General features: G+C 34.2%; 1 protein-coding gene across 1 annotated transcript in view; it reads left to right on the top strand.

Annotated features, from left to right (window-relative positions):
• The window catches only part of HCF136 (photosystem II stability/assembly factor, chloroplast (HCF136)), a 220,862-nt gene that overhangs the window by 84,260 nt on the left and 120,193 nt on the right, over positions 1-16,409 (top strand). The window contains exon 5 of the mRNA XM_089789355.1: positions 6,445-6,567. Within this exon, the coding sequence (XP_089645481.1) occupies positions 6,445-6,567 (123 nt within the window). The remainder of the gene's footprint in view (positions 1-6,444; positions 6,568-16,409) is intronic.

Raw genomic sequence — 16,409 nt, forward strand, 5'->3', positions numbered from 1 at the left:
GTTGAGTTCAAGTTGTTAGCCCATTCAGATTCCTCTCTCGTCAATGAGACCATTTACAAACAACTAGTAGGTTGTTTGATTTATCTTACCACTACCAAGCCAAACCTGGGTTTCAGAGTTAGTTATCTAGCTTAACTCGTCTAATCCAAAGACAAAATGCTGGATTCCGGAAAACGAGTTTTGAAATATATTAAAAGTACCCCTGACTTTGCTATATTGTATCAACACAAATAAATTTCAGTTGAGTAGTTTCCAATGGTGATAATCGATTGGCTGTTGGGAATATGTTCTCTCTCAGTTCTAGAGGTATTTCTTGGAAAAATAATTTAGAACATAATGTTGCACTATCATCTATTATCTACCAAATCAGAATACAATGCGACATGTCAGGCGGACTGTGAAGATGTTTGGTTACTCAAGTTCATTATGATCTTCACATAGATCAACATGAGCCAATACCTATTCTTTGTGACAATCAGAGTGCTCTCAAGATGGTTAGGAATCCATTTTATCATGTGCACACCAAACATATTGAAATTCATCATCATTACATCTGGCAACTTACAACCCACAATGTAGTCCGTCTTTAATATTGTCCAACTGATGATCAAGTTGCTGACATAATGACAAAACCTCTCAGCCAATTCAAATTTGTAAACTTTAGGGTCAAGTTACGCACTCTTGTAGGCTTTGTCATCAAGGGAAGGCTGTGATCGTGCTTTTTCTCCTCGTATTTGTTTGTTTGTATTGTGAGAGAGCTATGTTCACATTCTTTAGAGAAGTGCTTATGTGTGTTCAATTATTGTAATGAGAAAATTTGATAAGTTTGTCAGCGAGGGCATAGGTATATTTGTTAAAATTCACATTTTTTGTTATAGGTTTTTAGTATTGTGTAGACTATAGATAGTATATTTGTTTTACATATATATGTTTGTTAAGTTGTTAAAACAACTCATATATTTAGAGGAATTGTTTCCTCTAAATTAGGATTTGAGAATCCTATAAATATTGAGTCCTTTGATTGATTAATGACACATTTTTTTTTTGTGTTCTCTCGAACTTAATAGTCTCCACAAATTTCAGTTGTTATGTCTTAGTTTTACTTTAAAGGTGAGCTTGAGGATGAGCTCACCAAACTTGATACATCAGCTTGGAAGATAAACAAACAGCTTGATAATTCTAGAGAGTAGCATGTTCACTGTTTTCATTCTTCGCACATTCCTCATGTGCCCACTATCATGAAGCTTTATCGTGTAGGTATTCCTTCCCATTTTTGCACATATCAAGGAACATACCGTAATTTATTGATGAAACCTATAGATCCTTCCAGTTTGTTCATTAATGGTAGCATTAGAATATAACATTGATGTAATGAAGTGTTTTCATACTTTAATATACTTGGTTAATCTAGGGTCCTAAAATTGTTGCTCCACAATCCTAGAACATAGTTTCACTTTCAAGGCCAAGGATTCAGGAATTGTCATCAAGACGGTAAATAAAGGTTCATTGATGGATGTAAAAGGTTAGAGGCTAATTGACAAAAGTTGGTAATCTCTCCCCAACTTTGAACTTGGCTTAGACAAAGGAGGGTATTCCTATGTTTTTAAACCAATTCAAATGGAGCATGATTGAAGAAATCCATATCATAACCAATGTATACTTTGACTCCTATTGTTTTCACAAGGTCAAGACAAAGTAGCTCCATAAAACATCTTAAATATTTTGTCTTACACCTCGCATATGCACATGCAACTATAGATAACAAAATTGTAATAATCCCCATGGATAATTAAACATTTATATATCTTCTCTAATGGTTAAGATGAAAGTGTAAGAATCATGAACATGTATTTAATTCTAATCCACTGCAACTAACAAGGACAAATATTTTTTGAATGAATAGTGTTTGATCATTCACCAATATGGACTAGTGCCTATGCCGTTGGGCAATTGAGTCAAAGATAACAAAGAGAAAGAAAATAATTTTTGCAGTTGTTAGAAATCACAGTACCTCACGTCATACTATGGCCTCACCCACCATTTTTGCTGCCTTCACTTACCATTTATTCTCTGCCTTTCGTCGTTTGCACATATGTTAACCCGTCCTTTGTACTGCTCTTATTTATCCTTTGATCTTTTTTTTTTTCTTTTCTTCTGCTTGAAAATCGATGTCGGGTAGAAGTAATTTGTTTCTCTTGGTTTGTACCCACTCCTTCGATCTATTTTGTTTTTAGCCTTATATCTTTTTGCTTGCCTATATCTTCCAACTAACTTATATCCAGTGAATTTGATTGACACCCTTTATTTATATTTGCAGCCAGGGTATCAAAGGAAATGTCCCCAATCAAAGGCCACCGCAGATGGGTAGGGTGCTGATCGAGGCACAAGTAGCATTTTCGGGTTAAATGGGAGGTGATTATGTTTTATCGAAACCAATTCAACAAAACCTTATAATATGATATATATAATAGATATTGATAATTATATGTTAATTAATACTATTATAATATCTATAATGTTATTATAATCTATGTATTTAATTTTCTTTGCATATATATAGTATAAGTATCATAGTTACACCACCATAGGGGACAAGTTTTTGGAACAGTGGAATGGGAGGACAGAGGGGCCTTAATTTATGCACGGTGGGGGATGGGAGGGGTTGTATATACTATAAATATGGTACTTAAAATGCTAGTTATGAAAAAAATGTATTGCAATATAAGATATAAAGATGTAAAAGAGTAAATACTTGAACATTGCATTGAATTGAAACATCGAACATTGAACATAAATAGTCGAATCAGCAAATAGTCAAGTGGGGGAAGTCCCCCCATCCTTAGTGGAGGTGGTGGAATTTGGTGGGGTCGCTGGGGATGGGGAATAGAGTCCCCAAGTCCCTGGTGTGTCCCTATCTCCGGGACTTGGGGCCAAAAGGGGGGGACGCATCCCCGTGTTACTATGATATATATATGTATATATGCATCTACATCCGCTTCCACCAAAAAAATAAATAAATCTTGCACCTGCTTCGAGCTCCGCATCCGAATCAGTAACAAAGGATACACTTAATAATCCAGCATTAGAACTGCAATAACTCATATCAAATATAAGAATGACCATTAGAAAAGCTTTGTAATATAGTAGATATCGTCATACGTACTTCAAAACAAAGAACCAACAAATCGGAATCGGATTAGAACTAACAAGGCCTACTCGAATCGTGAATTGCCTATGAATCGCCTATGAATCGGCTACGAATTGGCAAGGTGAAAAAAGCCTTGAAATTCAAAGATTTTAAAATTGGTCATTTTTGGTGATTTTTTACCAACTTGCCGATTTTTGGGGCCTTGGTCGACTTTCACTTGCTTTTGATTGGATGTGAAAACTGTCGCGAGTCTGTAATGAGCCTTGCTCAAACTGACCACAATTTGCCCTAATCACTATTTGTAATTTCGTCAAATAGTTTATATGCAACCTTGTAGCTTGCTGATGTAGTGTTTTAGTCTGAAGTAGCTTGATAGAAATGGATGCTAAGACTGATATAAATACCCCTACAATGCCTACAATCTGATCTACATGCAAATATGCAATTCTTTTTGGATTTTTATGCAAATATATGGGAAATTAGGTATGCAAAGACAAGCTACAGCAAATAGACATTTTGTAAAATACTTGCCATGCATCATATCATTTGCAATTTCGTTTGCAAGAATACCTATTGAAATCAGCTACTTATATCTTCATTATCATGAATACTTCAATACAATGTTAATAATAGATAGCCAAGACTCTTGGTAGATACATATGAATTAATGATTAAATCTGATGCAGACTATCACCTACAGCCGTACCCCTAATTATGCAGTTAAATGTCATCTAACATGTATGAAAATGACAAGAGAACCTGTTTTAGGAGTCGCCTTGCATTCCCAATGAAGAATCAGTGAATATTCCGGAAGTTTAAGACCATATGCAGCTCAGAATTACTGAATCTTCTCCAAAATAAAAAAAAACGCAGCACCTTGAGTCCTCACCAATTTCCAGAATTATATTGCAGCCTCTGTAATAGCAGCAATTTAATAATTCTCTTCAAATTTGGTATACAACAGCACCAAATTTGCATCCATAGAATCAAAATAGTATTCTGAGAATAAAGGCAAAATTCATCATCAATCAGTGATGATTCAAATTGCCAAGAGAGGAATCAGTCCTCAAACCCTAGCCATTTCTCACAGCCAAGAAAATAAATTTTCATCAAATGAACAATGGATATCTTAGAATGAGCTCTCAAGTCCTTTTTTATTCTTTCTTGTGAGAGCTCAAACACAATTCTTACCAATGTGCGATAAAAAGATATACTTTTCTTTTTAATAATTCATTTACTCCAATACTTTAAATTAATACCTTGGCTTAGGCTTCCATGAATTAATTAAATAAATGGCCCCTTCCCATGATGACTCAACCCTCAACTTAATTGAAATTATAAAGTTAAATTATAACTTTATAATAAGCCATTTAATGATTTAATAATAACTTGGCCACCAAAATAATAATAACTCCCAAAATACTTATCCTTTTAATATGTCGTCCAAAATAGGAGTCACACCTATTATTTCCCCATGTGACCAAATGCACTTTCCAAAAATAGAAAAGGTCTTTCTCGATCAATATCAAACTTACTGTAAATAGTAAACATGGCAAAACTAAAGCAAATGAAGTTCGAATGACGCCAAACGAAAGCCAAACCATAGGATACTGAATCCTGAGGTAGATGCCCACTGAAAGAGACCCTCTGTCCATCCTCATTAGCCTACAAGGGTCACATGATAGGCTAATCCCAAGAGCCTGAAAAAAATGGGGACATTACAGAGTCCGGAATGAATGTTGATGAGTTTGGGCAAATGTCGGCCAAATTTGGTTGTTTGTTGATTTTTCAATGTTTTTATTAGAGTTCTTTAATATTTATTTCAATCTAAACCTAAAAGTTACCCGTATAACATGTCTTGGTGTCACATGGCTTTCTCACGTTGGTTGTTTGCTGAGAATCACACAACAAAGAATTTCTTGTGACAACACAGTCAGCCTCAAAATGATTGGATACACCGTTATTTCATTAAATTGTTTTTGGTCCTTCTACTTCAAGTCAAAGAACAAAGTAGAAGATATGTTGGCATTCAATAACGTGCAAGGAATTCATGAGCGCCTTAATGGACACAAATTATTGATGACAAAAAATATTTCAAAGGATATGTGAAAAGCAACACGTGTTGCAATCAGCACAGATAAATGTGCCAGAACAGAACATCTGTTCCCCACAAACAGTATGATGACAATAATGTTACTTTGTGATGATGAAGAAGATGCTTTGCGTTCGAAATCTTTGCTTCAGCTGTTTATGACAGAGTAATAAATGCCTAATTTTAGAAATAAAATGTTGTGTGCTGGGTTGTTTTGGATAAATAAAGAGGGAGCAAGTCTTTTGTCTGTTTCAGTTTTGATAAAAATTAAAATCGGTAGAGGAGCTTTGCATAAGGTGCACTGACTGATTTTTAGTTGAGCCATGTTAATTTTCAAAATGAATAAGAATGTGGGTATTGGCTGAGAAATAGCTTGCGTTGTGTAGAAATATCAGCAGCAGGTGGTCTTCTAGCACCGCGTTCTAGTAGTGCCTGTGGTCTTCCCGTAGGTGTATTTTGCTAAGTTGCTTTAATATTAGCATAGTGGTGTTTTGACCTTATTTTCTGCAGCGCGCGTGTGTGTATATATATATGTTTAAAAAAAAAAAAATCTTGTATGGACAAACCCAGAACGAACTTGAAACCAATCCTAAATTTTTTTGGACGAATCTCGAACCCAAATTTTAAACCTGAATCAGTACTAGAATCCTAAACAACAACTTAGTTGTACTCTTAACAAAATTTATTTCCCCATCCCTAGCTCAGGTTGGTAATGTTTGATGTTCTATAACAACTATAGTCATTTCTGCTCTAGAAAATTGGTTTAGTGACCAACCTTTGAATGAATGAAATTTTTTTGTTATTATCAAATGGTGTTTCTTGCTCTAATCCTTATCCCAGAATCCACTATATAGCAGGAAGTTGCAAATCCAATTCTATATCTTTAGCTCTAGAAAACCGAGTAGGCTTGGAAATCACTGATGTGCTGTTTTCCACCAGGAAGTACATTCACATTTTTGTCCCATTGGTTTTGCTTGCCTTTTTTCACATTTGCAGATGTTATTTTTATTCTCATTGAAATATTTAGTGCTTTAGTCTCTGCTTACTGCTAGATTGTCCTTTTTTGTTTACCATTAGATTCTAATACCATAGAAATACTATTTCAAAACACCATTTATATAAAGAATGCCTTTGATGTTATTTGATGCTAAGTTATCTTTATTTTTTTAAGGTTTTAATTTCTGGTTTTAAATATCCCATGCAGCCATATTGGATCCCACACAACAGAACTAGTGCTCGCAGGATACAGAACATGGGTTGGCGTGCTGATGGTGGACTATGGCTTGTTGTTCGTGGTGGTGGTCTCTACCTTAGTAGAGGCACTGGGGTAATTTCAAAATGATCTTGTTTGACTACCATATAGTATTGATTCCTTAACAAATGTCTGTTTGGTGGGCTTTTGAGCAGATGAAACTGATTAGAATATAATGTCTGTTATTGAAAGCAAAGATTTAGTACTTTCATGAATAAAAATGTGGGAAGCTAGTATTAATGTAATTATTTCTGAGGGAAGTTGTTATAACCACCCGACTTGTTTTCTGAAATATATGATGCAAAATATAAACCAATGAAGAGTAAGAGTTACTTACTGATTGTTAGCATTAAATTAAGTGCATGATAATAAATCCACATGTGCAAATGGTCTCAACAATAATCTAGATGAAGTGGGACCATTGCCACTCAGCCAGTACACTAGGGTAGACAATATCATAGCATTACAAAAGAAAGCCTTTCTTTACGTCAAGCATATGATACCACAATAACAATATCAAAGAGATTTGATAAACAAACTGAAACTAGATTCTGGAAATTATTATTGGACCTTTTCAATGGCCAAATAATGCTTTTTCAGTCCTTCAAATGAGCAGCAATCTCATTCCAGCTCCACAATGAAGAATTGGTACAAGTGCCAATCTATTCCAAACTGTTCTTTTTCATAAACCAAAACCAATTATTTTGCAATTTAAGGACACCTTAAGAATCGGATTGCAAACCTTCAATAATGCAGATTTAAGTGCAGTCTGAAACCCTAAGACATGAGAAAATGTATGACCTCCAAGTACGGGTGATGTTGTCTTAAATCAGTTTTTGGACTGTTATAAAACTTGATAATTTGATGTTACACAATGGAGATGAAGTCTCCTTAAATAGAAACGTACAAGATGATTTTTTTAAATGAAACAATCATTAATTGAATATGAAAGTAGAAACTAACTAATAAAACTAAATTTACTAAAGATGACCATAAGAAACTTTGCACTATTATTTTAATACCCTCCCTTAATGGTCATCATACTAACAACTTGACAAAAGACAATCCAAAGGTCTTTTAGTCACAAATGCAAATAAGGCTGCTCCTCCTTGTTAGAATTCTGCTCTTTGTTAAGACCCTCCTTGGATGTGCAGAATCTTAATGACCCAGAGTACTGTAACCCGTGTCACTTGATATTGTGCGACAAAGCTGTCCCTTTGAAATCAGCTATTAGAAAAAAAACATTTGCAGATGTTAGCTTTAGCAACTTTAGGTGCAACCCAAAATAGGTTGCAAGAAAAACCAAAAGTTTTATGGAAAAAATTGAAAAAACCCTTGAATCTTTTTTTTTTGGAAAAAATAAACAAACCTTGAGACTAACAACACTGGTCATGATGTTTTGAAAAAAATCAGAAAACATAGAAATACTTTTTAAGGATAAAATCGAAAAAAGTAAACACAATTTTTGAAGGGAAAAATCGATCAGAATTGGACAGAATTTTTGAAGATAAAATCAATCAAAGCCCATCACAAAATCTGAAACATGGATGATAGTATAAACTTCGTTTTTGAGGAAAAACGTTAAAACCCTTTTACAAAATGATTCTTAAGGGTAAAAATTGTACAAAACATATAGTAATTTTTTATGGAAAAAAATTCTAAAACCCTCCCAAATTTTTTTAAGGGGAAAAAATTATTAAAAACCCATCCACTAATTTTTCGGAGACAAATTAGAAAATCTACAATAATGTTCTTAATGGGAAAAAATTATAAACTTATAAAAGAAAACCAGCTTGGCTGTCAAAAAACAATAATTTGCAAACCCTTCAATTCAATTTGCAGGAAAATGACAACACACAACCACAAACCATCACAAAAACCTTGTGTGGCAAAACACAAAACTTAATGTGGTGAAATATTCCAGAAAATGGCTAAACTTCATCATGTGTTAAAAGAGGAAAGAACTTTGCATGGAAGTAGCACATGCAAGCAACATACATGTACATGCAACCCATATAACCTTGGGCTTCCCATGAGGGAGTTGGATCCTGACTTTCTTTGATACCATGTTTTGAAATTTAATAGTTTGATATTAAACAATGTAGACAAAGTCTCCTTAAATAGAAAAGCACAAGATAATGTTTCTAAACAAAAACAATTGTTGACTGAATACATAAATAGAAACTAACTAATAAAACTAAAATCACTAAAGATGACCATTAGAAACATTACATTATTATTTTAATATTGACAGACACTACAAATGAATAATCAAAATAAGTCACCCAACTATGGTAAATCCAAAGGAACAATGCCCAAATGATATCTCTGTGAATAACTAAGTTATGAGCATATATCTGATTTTCTATCATTCTAAAACAAAAGCAGTAGAAAAAGCTCCAAAACTTTGCCAATCTTCAACACCACTTCAAAAGTTAACACACCAAAACCACAATATACTACCAATATTGAACAACTCTCCCAAAGGATATCACACACCAAATCCACAATACCCACATCAAAATACTGTAAATAACATCTTCTTGAAACCCAAAATCACCCACAAAGCTAAAATCATTGTAAATCTTGAATCACAAATACCAACCAGCTAGCGAGGTTCTCTCATCACTGAAACCAACAAGCATGAAGAGGGCTTTCATCCTTAACTAGAAAAATATGAACTCATTATCCCTAACGGAGAAGAACTCATTAACCACACATAAAAGATTATCTGAAAGTCGAGACTCCCTTTCAACCGAGGTTCCCTCTCAATAGGGGCAACATTCTCATAGCTTTTATTAACATAATACCAGGAAATTGACTCCAATGTTTGTCCAACAATAAGCTTTTGCAGTCGCATTGCTACACCAGCTTTCTGATCCTTGGCACAGGACTTGGCATTCTAAATCTGCCATTCAAGCTCCCTCTGAATCTGATTTCTACAGCAGAATATTCTTCCTCTGAATGCCATTTCTTCCTCTTCGAAGAAACTAATCTAAATAAAAATCTCAATAGGTTCTTCTCTTTAATGATGTTAAGTGCCACCAATTCAGTCCCATGGCTGCAAGCAACATCCCCATGTCGATTTGTATAGCCTGCATGAAATCTTTCATCACCTGTTTGCTTCTCGATCTATTCTGGAAACATCTCTTTATTGCCTAAATTTTCTCACAATCCGTCAAAGATCACATCACAAAATTATAGTGCAAGAAAAGAGTGAAAAATTCGAACACCAGCACATCCTCCAAGGCTCTTCAGCTACACATTCTTATAAGAACTCCTCATTTCTTGCATCTTTTAAATTCCAGTTTTCCTATTTTGATTGAGGATCTTTACTAGATCCGCTTTGATACCATGTTAATTTTGTAATAGTGCTTGTTAACCATAGGCAAACCGTCAGATCTGTTGCCTTCCCAACCATAGATGATAAGCTCTTATTATCACTCTTGAGCACATGACACATTTTTTACGTCACAGAATTCATTTTCTATTGATGCAAGAATGGCCTTGCATATAGATGAATCAATACTTGTTAATAGACCTCCAGTCGGTCTTGTAGTTTTGGCGCCAAGAATAAAATCAGACCTATTAATTATAAATTACATATATATAGGTCTTGCATAATATAATTTGTCTTTCCCAAATACATAATTGCAAGCTACACAAATCACCCAAATAGGGCCAAACAAATTAAGGATTGAAATGACAAAGATCATTAGCAACATGGCTAAGGCGGACAAGCCAATTAGCCTAGGTGTAGTAGGTAGGCCCTAGAAGGGATCCGAGCTAGCTACACATCAACAATGATATAATATTAATCTCTAATAAATGAAACCATAATACATTCCCAATATAAAATAACATTTCAACAACTATATTGGTTGAATTCCTAATAGGCAGAATAACATTGCAACACTTATTTCTAATTAGTAGCACCCGTGTTAAGGAGACTCTTATTTGAGGGAACAATACCATCGATATATGAATATCAATTGCAATTAGTAAAGGATATATTTTTTATTTTTAATACATTCAAGGCCATAATCCATCGATAGTAACAAGAAGCTATCAACATAGCAGGAGATTGCTAAAGGATGAATGAAGAAAGGATTGCGATGAAATACAATGCACAAGCACCATCTATAATACCATGAGTAAGAAGACCAAAAGGACTTAAGATGCAAGCAATATCTATATTACTCATGCAGCCATATTCCTTGTATGGTGAAGGACAGAGTCTTGATATTGAAGTGACATGTTTGCAAAACTAATAGTTTGGAATCATGCCTTGATATTGATTAAGTGAAGACAATTACATGGACGATGCATTATCAATATGATTTGCAACAGTAATCTAAGAATAATACAATTGCTTAACATAGAAGAAAACAATTACCAAAGACAATTACTTGGACGATGCATTATCAATATGATTTGCAACAGTAATCTAAGATTAATACAATTTCTTAACACAGAAGAAAACGATTAACACAAGACTACTTGCCCAATTAGCATGTTATTGGTTAAAAAATTTGTAAGCCACTATAATCACAGCTCATAAAATGGGAACTTTAGGCAACCGTGTAGTGAGACAAATCTCTCCTCTCAGCAATAGGGGAGCCTCCCTTCTTACCATAGGTGGTTACGACAAAAACCTAACTGGAATTAACAAAAGAGTGGTTTACTGAATCAATCCCTCTTTTTTAAGGAATGATTTTACATTACCAACTACTACTTGCAATTAAAAAAAAGGAATATTTTGCTATGGTAATACTGGTGGCTTAAGTATTGACATAACAACCACCTTAAGACAACAGTTATTATCTTAACTTGTGTGGTTGATAGCAAGAACCTGAAGTCTCTTACAAGCAACCTTCTTGAAAGAAAAGGGCGAACAGCTAATAAAGCTGAAAGTCTTTGTTCAACTATCTAAATCTGAAATAATATACTAAGAAATCAAGCTCGAAGTCTTCAAATCCTAGTACTTGTGGCCACTATCAAACTAGATTAATCTTGTTTATGAAAGCTCAAAGTCTTTCAAAAACAACATTGAACACTCAAATGCTTTCAAAAGAGAAGTAACAAAGATGAATGAATCAATGTAACATGAGAGACAATGATCAATTCCAAGTATCTCAACACAAAGTTTGGAAAAACTTGCTTCTTTATTCACTTCAAATATTTGCAACAAGAAATACAAAGCCTTCTAGTCTCAAGCCCAGCCTTCTCCTATAAAGAAAAAGATGATTATGGAGGAAAAATGGAACAACCTCAACCACCCATACTTATCCTAACTAACTACTTTGACTTTATTTAAAGTTGCATGCCTAATGTGATTGCAATTAAACTACATGAGCTGATTATACAGGTACATGTTATCCTGTATTTACAACATGAATGCTCTTTACATGTAGTCTTCCTACAACTATTCTACTTAAAGCATATGAAAATTTGAAATTCTCATAGTCTCAATAATCTTTGCAAATTTCTGTAGTGATTTCCGCACAACCTCGGCATTAGAATCACTGGTGTACTCAACAACCATTATGATCCTTTGATATGTTGTGGCTGCCTCTGAAATCTCCTTGACACAAACCTCTTTTTTGCTGTGTAGTTCATCTAATGAACAGTTCTAGCTTGCAAATGTATTCATTATATTGAGATTGAAATCATCTACTTCAAGCTGTAAGCGAATTGTTTTAGTGAACTCTGTAAGAATATCTTCTTTCCTGAGTTCATCATTCTCGGTGATATCTCCACATGATAGCTTCTTGAAGCATTCACTAATCATGTGTTTTTTGCTCATCAATCTTCACTATTGCTACCTCTGCATCCTTCATGAGTTGTTGTAGGACTTGTTCTTTATTAATCATTTGATGCTTATAATCATGATACATCTCAACAGATGAGATGACTTCATAAGCACATAAACCTTCGAAGTCAAGCTCCATCATACTCTTCCAAGCACCAATATCCTCATCTAACAACTGTAATTGTTGTTTAAGTGATCCTTGAATATCACTTAGTTGAGCAACAACTTCCTTACCTTTCCTCAACATTCTATAAATATCACGAATGAGTTGATAGCCTCGTGATTCAATGCTGGTTGCCCATTCATCTATGGCATGTGCCTTTCGCTTCTCTCTTTCTATACGTACAACTGAAATAGGTTCACTACCTATAGGGGACCTCTTCAATTCTTCAATGATTCCCAACAGACATGCATTCTCCTTTATGAGTTTCATTTTCTTTTCTCACAGTTCATCATTCTTTTGAGAAAGAAAGTTAACTGCCTCATGTGCATCCTATTGATCACTCAGCCTTGTTTGTTTACCAAGTTCATTCCTTGTGATTTTGTAATCAACAGGCTTCATGTCTTTAGTAGATTTCTCCACAAGTGGTTCAATGACTTCAACATACTTGATGTGATTTTCGTCAACCACTCCTCAAGAAACCATCTTAGCTTTCTTATTCTTTGAGGCCCTTGGTTTGCTCGCTTGTCTGTCAGATTCCTTAGGTGGGGTTCTTCTTTCTTCCTTTTATGTGTGATAGTGCTCAACCAAGGAGGAAGGCTTAAAGAAGATGCATTGACTAAAGTAGTTATCATAGTTAACTCTGGATTACCTTGCATAACAGTAGTAACTATAGCTAGTATCTTAGTCTAAATGTTGTAAGAGGAGCATTGGTACGTGTCACCTCAGTTAGCAGGCTACATGGCTTCAGTAGATTTCTCCACAAGTGGTTTCTTTACCGTATGGGGTAAATAGTTTAATGCATGCAGACAATAGACAAGAATATGTAACATAGAAGTATTCCTTTTATTATTCGCATATATGCAGAAGAGATTACATAGTGCTTCCAATGATGATCCAAAGTTGTACATATACCATTCCAAAGAACCTTCCCGAAGGGGCCCGTCGACTACATGTTGGCTACATAACAATTATCGACGACATCAACTTGTCGGCTACACAATATTTACTGACGACATCAACCCGTTGGCTACACAATATTTACCGATGACATCACTCCCCCAAAAGAAAAAGTCGTCTCCGGACGACAATCACAAAATGTTTGAGACAGATTAACAAAACGAAATACATTAATTGACTAACAAGATAAATCTGTTTCTGCCACACCACTTTCACATTCATCCCGTGCCTGCACCAAATTGGTCTCCAAACCACGTTGCATTTGTAGCCTCTGCTAACACAATACTGTCTCCTTAGTCAAGCTGACCTTGATAGCTACCTGTGCTACTTTCTCTTCCAACTCTTGGGTACACTTAGCCAAGTGTCGCTCTACTGCCCTCAACTAGATGAACAGCTCCTCCCGAGCCCTCTATGCATCCACCAAGACAACTTTACATCCAACACCTACTTGAAGTGCATCAAAGCATATCACCCCTCTCAAAAGGCTTGCTCTGTTGATCTCTCCAACTCTGGCACACTATGTTTGCAACAGCTCTGTTGTCCTGCATTTTGTCACCACAAAATGTAGGTAACAGTACGAAACTTTTTCAAATTAGTTTCGCATTTTTCTGAGTTTATTTCATTATTTAATTGGTTAGTATTGATCAACCAATCGGTACCAATTGATACAATGAATCTTTTTATTGAAGCCCTTCGTCAAGTGTTTTTTGTTTTGCTTTTTGTCGAGCCTTTGCTTGATTTTTGAAGCTTTCAAAGTCCATTTTTTTTGCTTTTGAGTTTGTGTTTGTTTGGTTTTAGTCTTTTGGTTTTGCTCATGTCATGCCTTTCATTTTCCCCTTTGATTCGGTCTAACCTAGAGGTCAATCGGAGTTGTCAGTCAAGAGATATGGTCATTTTAGTGCTTCAAAAGTGAACATTTTAAGTGCAACAACACAAATTAAAAATATGATGTTATATTTTCATTTTGACATTCACTTTTTGAAAATATAACATTTTACTCACTTTTTGTTCTGTTTTGAAGTTACTTTTCATTTAAATTTATAACTTAAAGTGACTATAGTGCACTTTATGTTATAATTTTAAGTTTGAGTTACTTTTTAATTTTTCACTTAAAGTGACTATAGAATTATATAGTTACTTTTTAAATTTTTGATTTTTAAATCAAATACTTATATAAATGTCATTTTAATATAATGTTTATGTATTATATTGATTAATATGATGCATAAATGTTATTTTTGACCCATATTGTTGACATTTTTATAAAATTAAGTGAAATACATAACTTAAATGCCTCAAAGTGGACTTTTTATGTGCAAATGCATATAAAAATCTATAAAAAGTGGAAACTTTTCATGCTATTGCACCTAAAAATTCACTTTGAGGATACTTTTCATGCCATTACATCAAAAGCTTGTAAAAGTGGACCTTTTTGATGCAATGACATGAAAATTTGAGTTTTTATGCTTATGTATCAAAAAGGTGAGACATTTTAAAATATGTAAGTGACTCCAAAAAGTGAGATTTTAGAGTCTTACACATTTTAAAATATGCAATGAGTCTCAAAAAGTGAGATTATGTCTCAAGACATATTTTAAAACATGTAATGGATTCTTAAAGGTCCTCTTTTGCCTTCTAACATGTTTTAAAATATGTAATGAGCATAAAAATGTACTATTATGTGAAGAAAACATGTTCTTGCTCCAAAAACCTTCTATTTTGATCATAACTTTTAATTTTCTCCATGGATTTGGATGAAATCAGTTGCATTCAAAACGTTTTGGAGAGGTGATCATTTTGCCCTCATCAAAAATCAGTTTATTGCACCCAAAAATGTGTTCAAAACTCCCAAGCTAGGGCACAATTTTGCAAAAAACTCTATAAATCTTCAAATTTGGAACATGTTTTTGTTTGGAATCAAATCGTTTTGACCTTATTTGCTGATTCCATTACATTGTGATCATTATTTTGGTGTTAAAATACCAAATCGTTTTTACTTGGAGAAACACGTTTTTGCTTAGAATGCCCGAAAAATTGGGGTTTTAATCCATTTTTATGTGTTTTAAAACAACTTTTTGGCATTTGGATCCATGTATATCCATTTGGGGAAGTCGTTTTTGCATTCACAAGTCAAAAATGACTCAAAAACATGCAGTTTTTGGCCACGTTTTTGCAAAAATGACCCAGATTTTTGAATAAAAAAGTCATGTTTTTGTTCAAAAAACTCAAAAAATTGCATTTTCAAGCCATACATTTGATCAAAAGGGATTGTTTTTGAGTTTTAAATGCATGATATTGTTTTTGGAGACCATTTATTTGGCACTTTCATGTCGAATCCGACCATTGAATGTCCATTACATGCAAGTGCGAAAAAAGTCAAAAGGTTGTTTGAAAATCCGGATTTAAGGGAGAATTGGTCTTAAGACTATAAAACTTGCTATTTTAGCTCTTTCTCTTTCATTTTTGGCACTTAATCTTCATGTAAGTGGACCTCTTCTTTCATGCATTTTAATTCATGCTTATCTTTGCTGATTTTATGCATTAAATCATTGAATGGATGCCATTTGTAAGAATCTTTGCCTTAGAATGTGCATTTTTCCTTTAAAATATGAATTTCTCCTTCATTTTGATGTTTTTGGTTCTTCCCCAAGTTCCAAATTTGAATTTCATCTTTGGAGTGCATTGCATCTTGGCTTTTGTTTTGGTTTTGTGTTTTTGTTTGCCGATTTTTCTCCATTTGGAGAAGTTGCAAGTTTTTTCCCAAAAACTTGTTTTTCCTTCATTACATGCGAAAGTGTTATCATTTTTACATTCCATTTTCATGTCATTACACCTCACATCTCATCCGACAAATGTGATTACATGTTTTTCACTTCATTTGCCATTCACACATGCATTTAATCCCATTTTCACTTCCGTTTTCATCCATCTCATTTTTCGCTTTCATTCGCACGACACGATTACACGAAATGTCTTACGTGTAAT

The sequence above is a fragment of the Cupressus sempervirens genome, chromosome 6 (genome assembly GCF_028749045.1).
Source record: "Cupressus sempervirens isolate cs-2001-9-10 chromosome 6, ASM2874904v1, whole genome shotgun sequence".
NCBI classification, from domain to species: Eukaryota; Viridiplantae; Streptophyta; class Pinopsida; order Cupressales; family Cupressaceae; genus Cupressus; species Cupressus sempervirens.